General features: G+C 31.7%; 1 protein-coding gene across 2 annotated transcripts in view; it reads left to right on the forward strand.

The window, feature by feature from the left end:
• The window catches only part of LOC142349413 (uncharacterized), a 150,591-nt gene that overhangs the window by 1,291 nt on the left and 128,249 nt on the right, over positions 1 to 21,051 (forward strand). Inside the window, exons 1-2 of one of the 2 annotated variants that reach the window (XM_075400952.1) lie at positions 1,680 to 1,866; positions 8,582 to 8,691. In XM_075400952.1, the coding sequence (XP_075257067.1) occupies positions 1,751 to 1,866; positions 8,582 to 8,691 (226 nt within the window). In that variant the 5' untranslated portion in view covers positions 1,680 to 1,750. Of the gene's footprint in view, positions 1 to 1,679; positions 1,867 to 8,581; positions 8,692 to 21,051 lie in introns of those variants that run through there. The other variant, XM_075400953.1, reaches the window with a different exon arrangement.

Raw genomic sequence — 21,051 nt, forward strand, 5'->3', positions numbered from 1 at the left:
ATTGTGTTTATCTTCAATAATAGGATATGGCGAAACTGTTAAAATTCCCCATTTTACGAAGCGCTGAAATTAAGTTAAAATTTTGCTTAAAGTGCTGAAGTTTAGAGTGCTGAATTTGTGTAGTAAATATGCTGAAAACGGAGCTAAACTTTCGTTCGGAAGTGTGGCGAAATCATGTATGGAAATCATGTCCTAAAATTAATTAAGAAATGAGCTAAAATTCCGAAGTAATTAGTTTACGTATTTATGTGATGCAAATATGACTCAATATTTGCAAAGAATGTGCTGAAATTCTCTAGGGAATTTGAGTAGATCGCTGAAATCAGGAAGTTTGGAAGTGCTAAAATTTTGTAGATATAGGACACAGCAACAAATACTTGACCTGCTTTAACTTTCAATACAAGACAAAGTAACAATCAATTTACTGCTCAAGTTTATTTTTGTCATTTTTTGCTAAGTTATAGAAAGATAGCTTTTTATTCCAGCTGTTGTAGATGAGTTCTCTGCTATATCGCTATTTCATTCCCCTTTTTTTCAGAGCACGTGACTATTGTAACTGTAACTATAACTTAAACTATGACTATTTCTATGACTAAACAGTTGCTATGACAACAGAAGTTGGACAAAATTATACAAATAATACAAAGGAGTTCTCCCTTTCAATTGTCTACGCTGATGTATTTTCGCCTCTTAGCGGTAGCTATGCAAGCTCAGCATCACCAATTGGTTTAACAATTGCGCTGACAAGTAGAAAAAATACTTATCGAAAAACTTCAGCATTTAAAAATCAAGTTCATTCATAGTAAGCAGCCTGATTTGAACGAATCTTCCACGGTGATTCAAGATAAGCATGACTTGAAGAAAACCTGAAAGTCGTTGACGATAAGAATCATTTGCCGGAGTCTTGCAATTTCATTCAAGATAAGCATGATTTGTGAGAGTCTTTCAAAGTATTTAGAGAAAAGCATCGTTTGCAAGAACCTTGTAAACTCATTCAAGATAAAAATCGATGTGAGAGATTTCAAGTCAATCATCATAACCATCTTTTGCTGAGCCTTCCAATGTCAACCATGATAAGCATTATTTGCTAAAGTCTTATAAGGTTATTCAAGAGAAGCACCAAATGCAAGTATCCCAGTATAATTTGCTGAATCTTCCAAAATCATTCAAACTAAGCGTGATTTGCAAAAATCTTCCAAGGTCATTCAAGATAAGCTTCTTTCGTTGATTCTTCAAATTTAAGATCAACATGAATTGCAAGAATCTTACAAGATAGGCATCAATTGCAATAAGCTTCCGAGTTCATTCATGATATTAATCATTTGCTAGAATTTTCCAAGTTCATTCATGATAAACATCATTTGCAGGAATCTTGTAAGTTCACTCAAGATAAGCATCATATGCAAGAATCTTTCAAAGTCATTCAAGATTAAAAAAATCTTCTGCAAAACTCTTGCAAGGTCATTCAAGATAAGCATCATTTGCTTGAATCTTGCAAAATCATGCAAGATAAGCTTGAGTTACAGGAATCTTGCTAGTTTTCACTAGATAAGCGTCGTTTGCAAGATTTAATTTGGAGAGACTAGAAAAACAGGAGTGATACACTTATCACGTATCATAACTAATAAAGACACAATTGAGGTGAGGGAAAGGGAAAAAAGAATGCTCTTTCAAGGCGAACGTGAAGTGCTTATTCGAGCCCATATCAATCGCGTTTCTGTCCATAAATGGAAATAAAGACAGGACTCGAATGGAGTCAGTGTTCAGAGCCATCAACGAACAGCTACAGACGCATGAACATGTTGTATGTAAAGACATTCCAGCATATCTTATGTCTGGATGGAATATCAAAGACTGGATTACCACAGGAACGATATAATTACTAATTTGTTCACAAATGACTCCGTGGTTGATAGATTGACTATAATTGAATAGTCCTTGAACGAATTCGGGTAAGGTATATGAAGACGCTGCTCGGCCAAAATTGTCTGAATGAAGATTTTCAATAGAGGCAATTTAATGTCTTCAAACTTGACCGGACCAAAAATCATTTTCTAATTTTCAGCCAAAATTTAATTCCGCTCGAATTCGCCCTACTATACAGTAGGCTGACGAATTTTTAACAATAACAAGGACGCTCGTTAATGTGCGTTCGCACATGATGTTCCGACCCGCGCTCATCTACATTTTTGAATTAACTGTCTTTTGAATTACATTTTTGACAAAGCGGTAATCAAAAGTAGATGTTTGAGTTCAAAAAAACCGTTTCACAACCAAACTAAAAATTGAAATAAATAAAAATAAGGCCATGCCTCATTACAACGAGATCTGCATTGAAAAGACTGAGAGAAAAAACAACAACTACAAAAAAGCAAAAACAAAAGTTTCACGTCAAAAATTAAATCTCTAATTTTAAAAGCACCTAGTAACACCCCGGATTACAATTAGACAAAATCCTAACTACACAAAATTAATTTTTCCTAACTACACAGCAGACGGGATTTATCCTTAATGAGACTAGGTAACAATTTTAATAAAAAAATAAGGCGAAATTCAAAAATCAATCAACTTCTTTAAACCGAATAATTTCGTCCTAAAAATCATTAGCTTTTGACGAATTAATTCTCAATAAATTTACTAAAGAGGCATAATGAAACCAATAAGACCTGTCTTGGGTCATAATAAGCCATAGGAACCGACAATAGATGCAGAAAAATTACAGAAATTGCGAAAACACAAATTAGTGAAGCCATTAAAATCCTTAGCTATTATCTGAATATTATGTATTTTTATTTCTATTTCCACTTAGACTAATTCAGCTAAATATATACTGAATGAATAAATAAGTTCAATGGGGCCACATTTGAAAATCAATGGGAACTGTTATTACGCGATTGTGCTAAACGAAGAGTAAAAGAAACACAAATACAACACTCACATAACTTTTTATGAAAACATATCGTGAAAACAAATTTATAGTTCATTGGGCTTCAAAAAATTGTGAATCAAGTTTGTCATCAATGGAACGCCGGGATGAGAAGTGAATAGTCACTTTGTGACGCAAGAAAACAAAAAAATACGATTTTTTAAAAAAGCTCTCAAATAGAATTCGATAATTTTTTTGATAGTAAACTTCCCTTTGAGATCAGAACTAGTTTTTTTCTTCGCCTTTCGTCTATAACGAACTCAATATTGATTCTTGTTGGAGCGTGAAATGTAATTTTGAATCAAAATTTTTTATGAAAATTATCTTAATTTGAAGAATTACACTAAATTACACATAAATTGCACTAAAAGTGATCAAAATATCACAGCTTTTTAATTATATCACTCACAATTCTCTACGATGAATATATCGATCGGCCAAAATTGACTGAACAAAAAAAACATTTGAGTATATAGTTCCTCCCCCCACAAGTGGGGTCGGAACAAAAAGAGCTAAAGAATAAAGCTAAACGACCAACTCACAACGGGGCTGAAAATAATCTTAAAGGTGTACAAGATTCCAGCCGAAATTCTTCAGCTGTTCATTGCATTTTTTGAAATCTTTGATGCACAAAAAATTGCTTCCACAAGTTGCTAAAAATACTTTTTTCATCAGTTTTTTGGAGAACCTAAAAAAGGACAATCCAGGCGAGCGATTTAGCCATAAGTGGCATTTTTTCAATGATACAGCTAAGGCCATAACTGATTAATTTATCAAAAGTTGAAGTTCAACTTTATCAAAAACGTTTTTAAAGTCAAGGAAATGAATTTTTGTAATTTTCTTCTATTAATTTGCCAGCGTGCTGATACGAATCATTTCTTGTTCCAACTCACTTAAGTGGGGGAGAAACTATATGCTCAATTGGGCCTTTTGTTCAGTCAATAAATATTCGCCCATCGATATATTCATCCTAAAGTGTTGTGAGTGGTATCAATGGTATCAATGGTTTTTTCGAATTTCTCTTTTTCCGAGGAGTTACGGAGGCTTAAAGTTTTGGGAACGCTAGGGTCACTTCTGTTGTTTTGTTCACATTTTTTGTAATTTTGCATTGTGCTTGAAAAATGTGATCCAAAAATACGATAAAAATGTAAACGATAGTCTCATTCGTTTTAAGTTTAAGTTAAGAGAGAGTTGATGAATAGTTTGAACCAACTCTTTTAGCTTACATACTGGCTAACTTTTTTTTTAAAAAAAATCCAGCTTATATTTCATTTTTCATGAAAAGAATGGCACCAAATATGCTTCTTTAGCTCTCTTTGTCGAAATTGACCGGTAGTGCAGAGATTAAAAAAACTGAGACGATCATTGTTTACACATATGAGCTTTGAATGCCTCTGCTTCCTTAGAAAGTGTTCAGGAACCAAAAATATGTTGGCCTTTTGCTAATTTCTATCAATTTTTAATCAAATATGTAGCATTTGTTTTTTGATATCTTAAGATTCTTTCCGCAAAAACAATTATTATGCAAATGTTTGCAATGAAGCTTTCATTTTTGTTGTCCAATATTTTGAAAGAGGATCCCAACGGCATTTAGAGTTTCTCTCGCATTTAGGGCATGAACGGTAAGAACAACATGCAGCTATCGCAGAAGCTTTTGTAAATTTAGTAAGATTTCTAACTAGTAAGATTTCACACTTAGTAAGATTTCACAGCCCTATATGCGGCTCTTACTAACTCTTTTAGTAAGATTAAACAACTATCATTAGTAGTACGAAACTTCTAATACTAGGTCTCGTACAACTATCATTAGTAGTACGAGACCTCTTGTACGACAGAATAGTTTAGCTATCTTGATGAATTTTCTGTTAATCACAATAAATTTTGCCTCGTTGGTACGAGTTACTACAATAATTTCAAGATATCTGTTCTGGAAGGTATGTGGTGACCGTATTTGACCTTACTGTGACTTCAAAAGCTAACTCTAAAAATGAATGATGAAGGTGTACAGGCCTCTTTCCCTCCGAATTATAGGGGAATAAGAGTGTAACAGTGTAATATTGAAAAAGAATGCGCTTTTGTCCCCCCGATTTCAACTTTTGTTCTTAATGAATTACGAGTGCTGTTTGAAATCATTTTATGGCCCAACAAGGCGGCTCGTTAATGTGCGTTCGCACATGATGTTCCGACCCGAGCTCATCTACATTTTTGACTTAATTGTCAACCAAATGAAGAGATAACAAAAATAGATGTTTGACTTTAAAAAACACGTTACAAAACGTAAATACTAATTGAATTACATAATGCCATTTCTCATTACAGCGCTCACGAGATCTACCAATAAAAAGACTACGAGAAAAAACAGCAAACAACAAAATATGCAAAAACAAGGCGGACAAAACAAATTTTCAAGGCAGAAACCCAATATATAATTTTAAAAGCACCTAGTAACAACGTCAAAATGCAATCAGATAAAACCTTAACTCCACAAATTTAGTATTTGCTAACTATACAGCAGATGCATGTTTTTCATAATGAGATTAGGTAAAAAATTGACATCAAGAAAAAAAATGAGGTTAAAGTCAAAGATCAATCAACATTTCTTAAACCAAATAATTTCAAAAGTCTAAAAAAATCTTTAGCTTTTTAACAAAATAATTCTTGATAAATTTACTAAAAAGTCAATATGAAACTAAAGGGACTTGTCTTTGCTGAGACTAAACCATTTGAATAAACTAAATACGCAGAAAATCTCAAAAAAACGAACAATTTACACACAGACGCAGAAAATCTCAAAAAATTAAGAACAATAACATAAATTATTGAAGCCATTAAAATCATCAGCTATTATCTGAATTTCATTTATTTTTATCTCAGTTTACATTTGTACTCATTCAGCTAAAATTATACTAAAAGAGAAAAGAAGTTCGTTCATTTGGGCCACATTTGCAAATCATTGGGATCTGTTATTACCTGAATAAGCTAAAAGAAGAGAAAAAAGAAACACAAATACACCATTCACAATATTTTTATGAAAACGCATAATGTTCACCAAACAAAACATCAGTTACGACATAATATTAGTAGACAAGTTGTTTTTTTGGAAATTCAAGGAAATTTTAAGACTATTGGCTTTAAACTGACTGGTTCGGGTAACATCACTCATTACAGGTTTATGGGCAACATGACAGGCAACATTAAAGGTTTATGAGACCGATCAGAATTTTACGGCTACCTAAAAATAAAAAAGCAAAAACAGCAAACTCACAAAAATTAAGCGAGAAAAGTTTCAAAGCCATTAGAGAATGAACTTTTCAGTATAAAATCTTCTATTTTCATTTATTTTTTAACAGCAAGGTGATTGTTTCTATTGTTACAAAATGACTTGAAAAACAACAAATATAAACAAAGATATTAAAACCACGAAGTTTTTGAGAAAAGCACTAGTATCAAAGACATTAAAATCAATTATTTTCAACGCAGTTAATTAAACACACTAAATTTTGCCTTGATGAAATAGCAATCATAGATGACATCAATAACTCATCACAATAAGTCGTATGGCAAAGAAAAATACATCAAAACCACGAAGTTTTTGAGAAAAGCACTAGTATCAAAGACATTAAATTCAATTATTTTCAACAGAGTTAATTAAACACACTAAATTCTGTCTCGTTGAAATAGCAATCATGTGACATCAATAACTCATCACAATAAGTCGTATGGCAAAGAAAAATACATCAAAACCACGAAATTTGTGAGAAAACCCATAGTATTAAAGTCATAAAATTCTACAGCTTTCAACGGAAGGCATTTAATACGCTAAATTATGCCTAGATGATGTAACGACAAGGATTTTTGTCTTTCAAAATTTATCAATAAGACATTACAAGAAAACATTGACTATGAAAACAACAACAAAAACAGGCAAAATCCAAAAAATCGGTAGAAAATTGAGAGAAGAAAGTGTCAAAGCTATTTAAACCATAAGCTTTTTTCTCTGAAAACTTTTTCAACGATCCATTGAACGTCTTCACTACGCCAATGGGAGCTATCAATAATAGGATACGATTTTGTAATACAATTTCAAAAGGAACCAAAATTACTTAAAAAAATCCAAAAATTATAAGAATTATGAAAACTCGTGCACCGAAGTCAAAAAAACCAATAGTTAGCAGAAAAAACCGCTAAGTAGATGAATTATTGTCGATGCAGAAAGAATGCGGTTCTGTCATTACCGAGACTGACTTACAATTCACAAAAATAAGCTTAAGATTGATTTATGTTCAAAAAAATTCAAAAAAAAAAATTTTTCAAGTCTTAACAGCCATTAATCTCAAAAGCTTTCATAGAAATTCAATGAATACGCTCAGCTATGCCACGATGTGATAACAAAGATGTTTATCATGCCTAGGTTATCAATAAGACATCACAATATGTCTTATGACTATGAAAAAAAAACAACAAATACAGGCAAAAACCAAAATTTCTTTAGAAAAATGGGAGAAGAAAGTGTTGAAGCCATTTAAACCATATTTTTCTTCTCAGAAAGTTCTATCTATGATCTTTTGGACGTCTTCACTAAAAGAAGATGTAGCCATCAATATTAGGATGGCGTGATAAGATTTCAAAATGAACCAATAAAACGAAATGTCCAAAAAATTTTTAAAAAAATTTGAAATCTTGTGGCATTGAAGACGTATAACCAATAGTTATTTGATAAAGCTGCCAATGATATTAACGTATGCTTCACTGGTATGAAGGAGTTCGATCCTGTTTTACTGAGACGAACTTACAGTTCACAAAAATAAGTTTATGATTTACTACTTTTAAAAAAAATTTCGAAAATTTTTTTTCAAAGTCTTAACAGCCATTAGCTGTCCACTCACAGCACTAGATAGGTTCACTTATTGCTCCTTAGCAAATCTATTACACTTTTAGTCAAAAAATTTATGCCATAGGATTATAAAACTTTAGTAAAACCTCAAAAAATACATCAAAATTTCATTTGAAATTACGAAATTTGAGATACGAATCCAAAAAAACATGAGCGATCCTTTCGAAACAAATTTTTTTGTTCATTGGGCTTCATTTGATCGTAAAAAAGACTTGCCATTAATGGAACTTCGATATTAAAAGTGTCTAGTAGTCTCTAGGTGACTTGAAAAAACAAAAAAATTGCAAAATTTTCTAAAAAAAAAGAGCTCCCAAACCTAATTCGATTTTTTTTATATATTAAACTTCCCTCTAAGACTAGAACTAGTCTTTATTATCTCCTTTCGTCTATTAAAAACCTAAAATTGATTTGCTTTTTGGCGTGAAATCTAGTTTTGAATTAAATTTTTTGTAGAAAAAACGTTAATTCGAACGAAAATTACGGTAAAAGTGAACAAAAGTGAACCAAATATCCAGTGTTCACATGAAACTTTAAACCTCGATAACTCCTCGAAAAAAACGAAATTCAAAAAATCTTTTTAATTTCGAACTCTACGCTGGACGAGCTTTTTAATGATACCACGCACATTTCTCTACGATGAATATATCGGTCGGCCAAAATTCACGGAACAAAAAAAACCCATTTGAGTATATAGTTCCTCCCCCCACAAGTGGGGTCGGAACAATTAACTGCCATTGTGAACAAATTAGAGACTGTTTTGTAGACACGAGTGTGAAACACGTGATATTGATCAGACACCCGAGAGAGGTTTGTTTGTCAACTGTCATATTGAATGGTGAACCTGCGCCTTATATGCAGTACAATATTGCAGGCTTTCATTTCAATTTTTCTCCCGGGTCAAAAAAATTGAAACAGAAAAGGTTTGATTTGATTTCAGTTGAGTTCTTTATTTGTTATGAGAAATCGTTGAAAAGCGCTAAAAAATAAACTTAACAACATGTACTCTGTCTGGTCTTTATAGCCCCCCCCCCCTCATTTTAATGGTCATATAACGTACAGACGTATATCCCCCATAACCGCAAGTATATGCCATATTGGGGGGGGGGGGGAGGGTATAATGGGAAATACCCCATTCACTAAGCGTGCATTCTCTTTAAGTAAAGTCCCTTATTTTTCATTTTCTTCCTTCAAAATTGAAAAACTTCAGTTTTACTCCGTAGAATCAATAGATTGCTGATGCACATACTACAATGTGGCGCCCCAAATTTTCATTTATTTTTAGCAAAAAGTTAATTTTTGTTTGACACTACAGAACTAAATAAGGGCTATAAGAATCGTTAACCTTTTAAAATAATCACCCGGGAGGAAATATTGTGATTACTTTTGCAGTACCGATTGAAAAACACTTCAAAGCTTTGCTGAACTTGATGGAGTTTTTCAAGGAGACAGGAAGGTCATACATGGTTCTAGATTCCTCAAAATTGGACGAAGTGATGTTTGAAAGAACTGTGGAAACTCTATGCCAGGGAATTGTTTCCACCACTTCAGGTTTTGCCCAGAGAAACAAAAGAAAAAACCGTTTTTGGACAGTATTTTTTTACCAAGTGGACGGTTAATTGATCGGAGCAATCTCGATAAAAGCTGTGACTGGCATTGACGATTAATAATTTTCGATAGATCAAGGACAAATTGGTCCTGCTATATGTTTATTAATGATGCACAAAAAAATGATAAGCATCTTTCTTACGATGCCTGAATATATTTTAATAAGTATTTCTCTCATTTACGTGAGCTCAAAACATTGCATTTCATGCAATAACTATCTTTCAAATTAGGGCGAGCGAAAATTGACTACTTTATACTGAAACTATTCAAAATTTGAATTAACCAGTCATATCATAAGAAAACAATTACCATAAAAACAAAGTTACTTAGTGCTCTATGAAAAAAATATATCAGGAGTAAAAAATCTCAGATAAGAGGAGACACAAAAAGTCAAACCGTCAATAAGGTATTCTTTAAAGGTAGAACAAACTGTGCGTAAAAGATGTAAAACAACCATTCAGGACAACTCTTAAAAATCTATATAGAAGCGAACATTTAGGCGAACTAGAAAAAACGTAGCTTGCACAAGGGACTGACTTATTGTGCGGCGGCCTCCTTAACAAGTGCATGATCTTGATAAAGTTTTGAAAGACCACTCAAAAAAGAACACTGAAATTTTTGCTTTCCATGTAAAATTGTTCTGATAATGAAAACATCTTAACTTCGAAAAAATATAATTTTAACCCAATAATTTGTTTCGGCATATAGCAAGTCAGTTTCAAATTCGCTGTTCTTGTGGCCGGTAAGAGCTATTTATCCGAAATTATTAGGACAAAATCTATTAGTTGAGTTTCAACATTAGCTTCAACAAATTCTTTTTGGGAATATTGAAAACCTATCTCAGGCATTTTTTAAGTTTTGATTTCGTTTTGTACTTTTGTCTACAACTTATGTTTTCAAATGATGTTTTTAATTTACGTTCGCAAATTTAAAATTCCCAAGTGGGCAAGCACAAAGGGTCTTAGTTTAAGCTAGCCATGAAACAATTTTTTATGCGTATTGCAGGACAATGTTTTTTCCTCAAATTTTTTTTGAAAAATTTTCTACAATTGAATTCAGTTAAGGTATATGATACTCACAATCCTTCCGGTTTTAACGTTTTCTGTTAGGGGGTCTCTGCAGCTGCATTTACTGTGAAAATGGACCAGTGCTGGATTCGAACCAGCTTCTCTTACTTGCAAGCCAAGTGTGCTACTCATTTACACCAACTGGTCTTAAGCTGTCGAACATGGGCATTTATTATAACCCGTCCTCACGTTTTTTCTTGTTCCTCTTCATTTCTCTAGCCAAATATACAGTGAACAAAGAAACAGTGGAATTTCTTGTCAGGCTATGTCAAGCTAGTCTTATGCATTGGAGTCAGTGTTGACTTCCAACAAAAGGATTTATAAACTTGTTTTATTTAATAAATAAATACTAAAATACTCAACCCTGATTGGTTGAAATTATGGAAATACCTTTCCCTTAAATGTTTATTTGTTATTCCCAGAGACAACAAGACAACTCTACCCTTTAGTCGGTACCAGTCAGACCTGATATAATAATAAAGTATATTTCTCTCTCTCTACTCCGCTCTTGTTTTGTATTGAGATATACGTTAGACTTTAGCATTGCGGCCGGTGCACTGTCTACTGAAGCTCAGATAGAAGAGTAACAGACTAGAGGAATAGAACTTTAGTTAGTCAGGTAAGCCTTAAGATATACTATATTCTTGAGACTCCATAAGACAGAGTTAGAGTAACCTCCCTAGGTAACCCTACCTCAGCACACGTCTTATCTGGTGCGACCAGTGCCGGACTAATTTTGAAATAACGAACAATTATTTTTCATTATCCGTAACGGAAAAATTAACAATTAAAACAGAATAACCTCTAAATTAAGAACACTACAGAGATAACAATGGCCAGTAATTACCATCAACAACTAGATGATAACAATTATAACAATTACTTAATACCATTTACAATCTCTGATGATTGTCCTTTAGAAAATCGCGAAACAATACACAAAATATTAATAAATTTAAAGAATAACTTCTTCAAAGAAACAAAACATATACAACAAATAAGTATCCATAGAAATCATTTAGCTCATTATCTTCCAGTAATACTACTAGGAAGAGACCAACTAAATAAAAACTATATATTTTCATTAACAAACGAAAACAAACAAAAACGAATATACTATAATTTCCAAAACGACATAACGTTACCAGACATGTTAAAAACATTTTTAAAACGACACGAAGAATCCCAAGATCGAACAAAAATAACAGCGATACCGACTTCAACATACGAATTACTACGAAATACATCTGAGTATCTAAATGAACATCAAAAACCGATACACTCAGTTAACGATAAACTTCGAAACGATATAACAAATTATAACAATTGGTTAACAAGGATTAGTGAATTAAAAACAGAATTGAAATCAGCTACCTTAGATGTAGTACAAATAATTTCTGAGTTCACATTCTTGTTCTGGTTAGATAATTTTGAACATATTAACGAAAAAAGAAAAGAATTTGGAATAGCATTCAGAACAGAAATTGAAAAACTCAATGAGGAACTAAAACAAATTTGGAACAGTGAATATTATTCACCGTATTTTGAAAGCACATTAAAAGTATGCTCAGATAGCATAAATTACATACAAGGTTTAGAAAATTATATACAAATATTGGATCAGGGACAAATGGGTTCTACCACATTTAACCTATCGAAAACAGTAACAACAACTTCGACACCGAAAGATATTCAAATGAATACAAATCTTCAAACAAAACAAAAATCAACAATTAAACCAGATAAACTGCTAACATCAAATTTATTTGGACATCAACAAACAATTACAGATGAAATATTTATTTCGGATTCCGAAGAAAGAGAAAAAGAAATAAGATTTCACAATTGGATACCAAATACAGTGAACCAAAGAGTACGAAAGAAAACTCAATTGACAGAAAATAACAACTATAGAAATAATAATTATATAAATACTCTAACGGATAATAACGACCTAAATTGGGAACAAGAAGCACAAAACTATAATAACTTAAAAAACGAAATAACAGAACAAGTAACAAACCATACAAATAAATTAATAGATAACATAGAAAATAGATTTCGACAAATAAATGAGAACATGGAAAGAAAACAAGATGAAGCATTACAGTTTATGTTTGACAAACTAGAAAAAACTATAAATGACATGAACACACAAAACAATAGACCCTTAGAAAATAGAAACACAGAGAATAACTATTTAACAAATCATAGACACGAAACTAGAACAAGAGTATCAAATTCACAAACTACTAATTCTAATACAACGGAAGAAAGAGAAACAACAGTTACAGAACCTCCACTCCCATTTTATAAGCAATTGACATCAATGAGCATAAACGAAGAACCACTAATTGAACAAAACATAAGTAGCGGGTCAGTACCAACAACAATAAGACCATTCGATGGCATAGATCCAGCATATACTGTCGAAGAATATTTGAACAGTATAGTCGCAGCGATGATATTTAGCAGTGGCATAGAACCAGTTAACAAACCAGGTCACCATCAATGGAAAGTAAAACGAGCAGCCTTAATATTACATACATTACAAGGCCCAGCCCAAAAATGGTATTCAACTCTACCGAGTGAAACAAAATTAGATTGGGAAATATTCTGTAAGGAATTCTCAGACATGTTCGATTCAGAAAAATCAAAACAACAAGCAAAAATAGTATTACAACAACTACAAAAACATACTAACGAGTCACTACGCTCACTTGCACTAAGAATAGAAACACTTGTCAAAACAGCATATTCATTATATACAGAAGATTATCGAAACAGCGTAATGAACCAAACATTTATTAGGTGTTTGGATAACGAATTAAAAACAGCAGCACTGAAAAAACACGCAAACCATAAACAAACACCGAGAGAACCAGAAATGACATTCAAAAACTTAGTAGACAAAATAGACCAAATGGATTTGACAAGAACAATAACAAACAATCACAAACGATTATATGAAGTTAATCAAACAACAAATAGTATTCATGACGATCTTAAACAAATGAATATAGCATGTAGCAATATAAACGATTTAAACCAAAACGATTTAGAACAGTTTGAAGGAACAATTTGTAATGTCCTTAATGGAATTAACAATACTTACGACAGAAAAAACTTTAAAGGACGACCAAAATTTGCATTATTTTGTAGTTACTGTAGCTCTCATGGTCATACAAAAGGCAGATGCTTTAAACGACCAAGAAGAGAAAGCATACCAAGACCAAAAGAAAAATCCTTTTACGGTCATATGAGAAACAACCAAAACTTACCAAATCGGAGAATTGACTCAAATAATGTTAATGGACGTCAATTACCATCGACGTCACCAGTCTATAACAGTTCTAGAAGCAGAACAACATATAGACCACAATCACGAAATAACTATAATACACCGAATGATCAACGAAACAAAAACTCTAACAATTATAACAACCGAAATTTAAGTTACAATAGAAATAACTACAGCAGAAGCAGAACAAACAGCTACAACAGAAGCAATGATTATAACAGTCGAAACAACAGTAGGTCGAATTCAAGATATAACAGTCAAACAAGACCACAATCACCATATAATAACAATAGTAACAGAAATAACAATTATAATAATAATTATGATAGACAGAGGTACAATAGTAGAGATTCAAGTAGAAGAGATAACTACAGAAATAGATCAATCAGCGATAGTAGGCATACTTCAAACAACTATCGCACAAATACTAATAGTAACAATGCTAGAAAAGACAGACGAAATTCATCAAATAGAGAATACAATAACAGAAATAGATCACAAGATTGCAGATCGAACGGACATAAATATAACAATAATAACAACAAAAATAGAATAAATAGCATAGAAGCTGAGAGACAAAACGAAGATCCACCAGGCATAGATGAATACGAATACACATCAGATTCATCGAATGAAGACCAGGAAATACTTGATAAATTCTACAATGCAAACGAAGAAACATGTAACAACATAGTGAATGCATTAGAAAACAACCCGACATGGATTCTACCAATGTATCAATGTAATAAATTTGAACAAGATTTCACAAAACAAAAACCAATACTAGAAATCGATTTCCTACTTGATTCTGGAGCAACATTAAATCTCATAAATGAGGACACTTGGAACGAGATACAATATAACAACCCAGAAATACATCTGGAAAGAGCAAACAAAACATTAACAGCAGCAAATAATACTACTATAGAAACACTTGGAACTATAACATTAAATCTTACAACAGATAGAGTATCAAACAACAGAAACAAACTACAACACAATTTCAATATTCATTTCTACATAACAAAATGTAACCACAATATTCTAGGAACTCCATTTTTCAAGGAGTACATAGAAACAATAAACGTGAACACAAACAAACTAACAATAAACACTAGCACAATTCTAGATAATGATATAACATTTTTTATGAACAGTACAAAAGGATACCCATATTATTCTAGACTTTACCCAATTTTCAACAAAGAAACGATCTATCTAGATAGAGAACAAAATAAATGCATAACATTTCCAATACCAATATTTAAACAAATGGAAAATTCAAACGGAAAGAAACTTTACAGTTCCAACCACTATTTTGAACCGATAAACAACTATCAAAACATATCATTCACCGATATTAAAGATCTTACATCAGAAACCGAACATTTTATAGACATATTCCTAATAAACAAACAACAACATAAAATAACAATAAATGAAGGCCTAATTGGTTTCATGTATCAAAACATTACATTCATAAAACAAAACGAAGAGATGTACCAAACCAATTCAATAGACTTCTTTACAGCGTTATATTTTCTTACTTACGAAAATGAGAATGATATCAATGAGATATTAAACATACAACAAAACGAAACAATTGAACAAGTAGCAACATTCGAACGAAAACCGAACTTCAAATGTAAATTTAATACCCACAAATATACAGAATCCGAAAAAGAATTCATTCAAATGTTTGATTTTCAACACTCATATCTAACACAAGATGAATTTGAAAAAGTAGTAAAAATTATACTAGACTACAAACAAGTCTACGCAACAACAAAATTTGATGTGGGAAAAACAAAAGTCAAACTGAACCTCCCTATAAAGAAAGATGCAATCTTCAAAAAACAACGAATAAGTAAAGTACCGATACATTTACGAGAAAGAATACAAAAATTACTCGATGTTTTGAAAAAATACGATATAATTGCACCAGTCAACAAAGAACAATTATCAACAGGCAATACATTCACAAATCCAGTAATAATATTACGAAAAGGGGAATCACTGAAGATAGTACTAGACGCGAGATACTTAAACAGTATGATTGACGAATCAAAATGTAATTGGCCGATCGAACCAGTTGACGTGGCACTAACACGCATAAATGGAACAATATTTACAACAGCAGATCTAAATAGCGCCTACAACCAAATACCTCTTGATGAAGAATCTATGAGATACACACACTTCACAACAGGCAATGAACAATATTGCTTCAAACGTTTATTTTACGGAATATCTATTGGACCAGCAGCTTTTGCTTCAATACTAACACATTTTCTCTATCCTTTAAAACGAAAAGGAACAGTAATTACATACGTAGACGATATTTTCATTCAAACAAACTCATACGAACTCATGTACGAAACACTTATTGAATACCACAAAGTATTGTTAAAAGAAAACTTAAAAGCAGCACCCGATAAAACATACTTCATGTTAAAGAAAGTTAAATTTCTTGGACACATAATTGAAAATAAAACAATAAAACCCCTCAGTTCACGAATAGACGGTTTTCAAAAACTTGAACCTCCAAAAAGTATGAAAGCCTTACAGAGATATTTAGGAACAATAAACTTCCTTGCCAAATATGTTTATGGCATGCAGCCAATACTTCAACCATTTTATACTCTTTTATACAAAGAAACAGATTTCAAATGGACAAAAGAACATCAACAGATTTTTGAACAAATGAAAAAGACAATAACACATAACTTAGAATTAACAATGCCAGATACTACACAGCCATTCTACATTATAACAGACGCATCGAATACAGGAATTGGAGCAGCATTACTCCAACAACACCCTAATGAAAAGAAAATGAAACTAATATCAGCAAATTCTCGATTGTTCACACCTATCGAAATGCGACTCTCTACATTAATAAGAGAATGCTCTGCAATAATTTTTGCATTAAAAGAAAATGAATTCCTACTAACAGGGTCGAAGCATCCTATTGTACTATTTACAGATCATAAACCGATCATCTACCTATTTACACAGAAAAATAAACCAAATCACAGAGTTTACAGATTCCAGTTAATACTGATGAAATTCCCAAACTTACACATAATCTGGACAGAAGGAAAAAACCTAGCACTCCCAGACCTGTTAAGCAGAACAATAGACGAAGAACATTTTACAAAAACAAGAGATATAACAGTAGAATTACCAGAAAACATTAAATTCTTCTTTGCAAAAACACCGTTTACAAATAACCTCGAATGCAAATACAGCGTTTGCAATAATCCGAATGATGAGAATACAGACCGAACACATTACCCAATATTAGCAAACATACATAACAACTACTTTGAGATTAACATAGATAAAAATACATATAATCCGATCTCATACGAGAAATACAATACAGAAACAAAAACAAACCTAATACCAAAATACAAACCAAAAATAAGAGATTGGCAATCACCAACAATAGAAAAAGACGATCTTATTATTAACAAGAACCAAAAAGGACCGTACACAATTCATCACGACGATGATTACCTCAGACTGATTAATGTTATAAAACAAAAATCAGAATACGAAAATGCAAAAATATCAGATATCTTCTATGACGAAAAAACGAAGGTAACAGAACAACTTATTAAAGAAACACAAATATTAGATCCTGTACTACACAGAGTGAAAATTAGGAAAAAACACAATAACAAACCACACTCAGTAACATTGGAGATCCGTGGCAACAAAGGATTATTTGCTTACTTTCGGAAATATAAATCAATAATAATTGACGAAACAACAGAATTAATAAAAATTATAATAAATGTTCACGAAAAATCATTACAACGAATTTGCTTACCATTAACATTATTGCTATGCGAATTTTACGAAAATCATTGCATAGATCTCGTAGGTCACACAGGACTCGAAAAAACAAAACGAAATATAATGGAAAAATTTTATTTCCCGAACCTCACAACATGGATAAAAATTCTTATTGCAGACTGTATCCCATGCCAAACAAACAAGGTATTCGCCAACACAAAAATAAAAAGTAAACAAGAACAATTAGCACCAACAAAAAAGTATTTTAATGAAATGATAATGATAGATACAAAAGGACCAATCTATCCTACATCAGAAGGAAACAACTATATATTCGTTATAGTTGACTTAATTTCTCACTATGTAACAATAATGTGTGCACCGAAAAATACAGCACACTATGCATTTACCGCATTATTCGAACATTGGTTCATGAAATTCGGACTACCCGATGAAATACGATGTGATAATGGATCAGAATACATCAATACAGAGCTAACACACTTATGTAATTATTTCGAAATCAAATTTAAACCAAGTACAACATATGCACCTTGGACTAACGGTTTAGTAGAAGGAACAAATAGAATAATTGGACAATTTATAAGAACACTGCTGAACGAAAAATATAACAATTGGTCACGAAAAGCAAAATTTTTCCCTTATGCTTACAACACACAATATCAAACACGACTTGGAATGTCACCATACGAAGTTGTTTTTAATCAAAAACCAAGACAACCAACAAAGATTAAACTCGGAACAACAACAGATGAAATGGGCAACTGTAACCCATCGGATACAAATGCAGGTAACAAACAACCTACACATACACATTTAGAAAAACAATTTAATTACCCGAAAATTGCGAAATTACAGAAAGGAACATTCGCAAAATGGTTTTTAGACAAAGAAAAACACTATAATGATACATATCAAAGAATAACAAAGATTCTACAGAACAGAAAGAAACTAACAGACGAAATGAACATTCGATTTCGCACAGCGAAACCACTTGAAAAGAATACATTCGTATTACTTACAAATCAACAACAAATTGAAGGAGTATCGAAAAAATTACTACCACTGAAAACAGGACCATACATCATTATCGACAAACCAACAGTTACAACCTACATCTTAAAAGATAATAATAAAGAACAAATAACAATACATAGAAATCACATTGTACCATACTACCCGAAAGAAAAACATATCAAATTAGAATTACAAAATTACTTATTAACAAACAAAATACCAACATTAAAGCAACCAAATTCACATACAGATGAAAATAAAATAAATAAAAATAATAACCATACAGAATCAAAACATACACACAAATACAACCTTCGCAAAAGAAAGGTCACAATGATAAAATAATAAACAATCAGAAACAACAATAATAATAATAAATAAATAATATGAACATATATAAAAATAAATACATATTATAAATCGTGATATAAATATTAAGTATACAGTTCAACATGTAAGAATAAATATATTAACACATATTAATATGTATATCATCCAATTACACGCTAATAATAATATGCCTATAACTAACTATGACAACTTATAAGTTATTCTATTCAATGGACAGACATTACAAAAGTTGTAACGAATATTAGAAAATATCAAAATGAAACCTGTATTTCTACTACACCTAACCCTATTAATTCACTAATGAAACAAACATTTCAACTATAGATCTAGAATTCCAGTTTTCCTACAAATAATATATACAGTATTTCTACGTAACACACATCCTAACCCTAACCCGTGTGTATTTTCCCGTATATGTTCCCCCGAATAAACAAAACGAAATGTATTTACGTTAACAAACGAACATTTCTATTAACAAACAAACATTTTTAACTAACAAAGGAACATTTCTATTAAAATTAGAACAAAAAATAATAAAACATCAAATACATATATAAAAACATCGAAAGGAATTAAAAACAAACATCAATATAAAATAAATGACACATGACGACTAAAAACCTTCACTCTTCTTCACATACAAACTTCCACTACATCTCCTTCATCAACAATTTTCTTCACTTCTTCCTTCAAATCTTCATCACAACTCTTCTCAAAATTGTCACAAATCTTCCTCCATCTCTTCAACAGCCATTCCATCACAACCATTTTCTCATCCATCGTGAATACACCAACAATAGTAACACAAAATAAATAAAACAAATAATCCAAATAACAAATCGTATAAAACAAACTGATATTGATACTAGCCCCTGAACCTCTCACATTAAGTTTAACAAAAAGGTAAATTCTCATATAAACAATTCAAGCAAATAACAACAAAAACAAAAAACAAAAAGGTATTGATGTTCACAGGTTTAGAACTGGAATAGACGTTATTGTAGTTAAATTGAAGTAAAACAATAAACATATGATCAAAATATTCAAAATTCAAATAACAAATAAGTTCAAATAACAAAGTATAAAAAATCCACGATTGATAAACTCGCGGAATGGAATAGATACTTTGTAGAAATTGATAAATCAGAATACAAAATACAAATTACACAAGTGGAACTGTAGCACACAAATGGAAAAAATAAAACACACAAGATAACACTAACAGGATAAGACAAAAAACTAATACTAAAACAGATAAAACAGGAAATAATGAATAGATATACAGAAATAATGAACTCCGCAAATATAAGGAACAATATAGATAACAGTCCTCGCCATCATTGTCAAAGTTACCAAAACTAATAAACTATAACTTCCTCTTTTCCCGTAACGTGTAAGTTAACGTGAAATAATTGATATGTAAATGAACTCATAAGACAACTAGTTAATAAGGCAGAACACAGTAACCCAAAACAAATTTTAACGTTAGATTAATCTCTTTATTGCCGTATAACAATGTAACAAACGCACATGTAAACGTTCCAGACAGTAACAATGAACTAACGCCTCATGAACACACTGGAACCACGGTGAAATAACGTCACATCTGAAACACACATTGAAACAATTAGTTCAACAACACACATTAATACAGCATTTGGTTTATGTGTACACCTGATCAAAACGATTTACTCCAACTTTGGTTTCATTCAACTTTGATTTAGTTCAACTTTAAACACGATTAAAACAATTTAGTTCAACTTTGAATATCATTCGGTCAAACGACCTTCGGCTAAATAGACATGACATTAACAAAACTATACGTCATAAACTAACCTACGTCATTAACAAAAACGGACGTTAAAAATACGGATGTTAGTAAAACTAATGTAATTAGTAGCATTTGTAAAATGCCAACCTCATTAGGATCATCACTACAGAAATACATTGATTACTACAGATATGTAGAGAGATCATTAACAGAAGAAAAAAGGCACAAAGTGATATGTTCATTACGGACATAAGAGACTTGAAACATAGTGACGGGACAAACGACTCCCATGCA

The sequence above is a fragment of the Convolutriloba macropyga genome, chromosome 11, assembly GCF_964194025.1.
Source record: "Convolutriloba macropyga chromosome 11, txConMacr16.3, whole genome shotgun sequence".
Classification (NCBI taxonomy): domain Eukaryota; kingdom Metazoa; phylum Xenacoelomorpha; order Acoela; family Convolutidae; genus Convolutriloba; species Convolutriloba macropyga.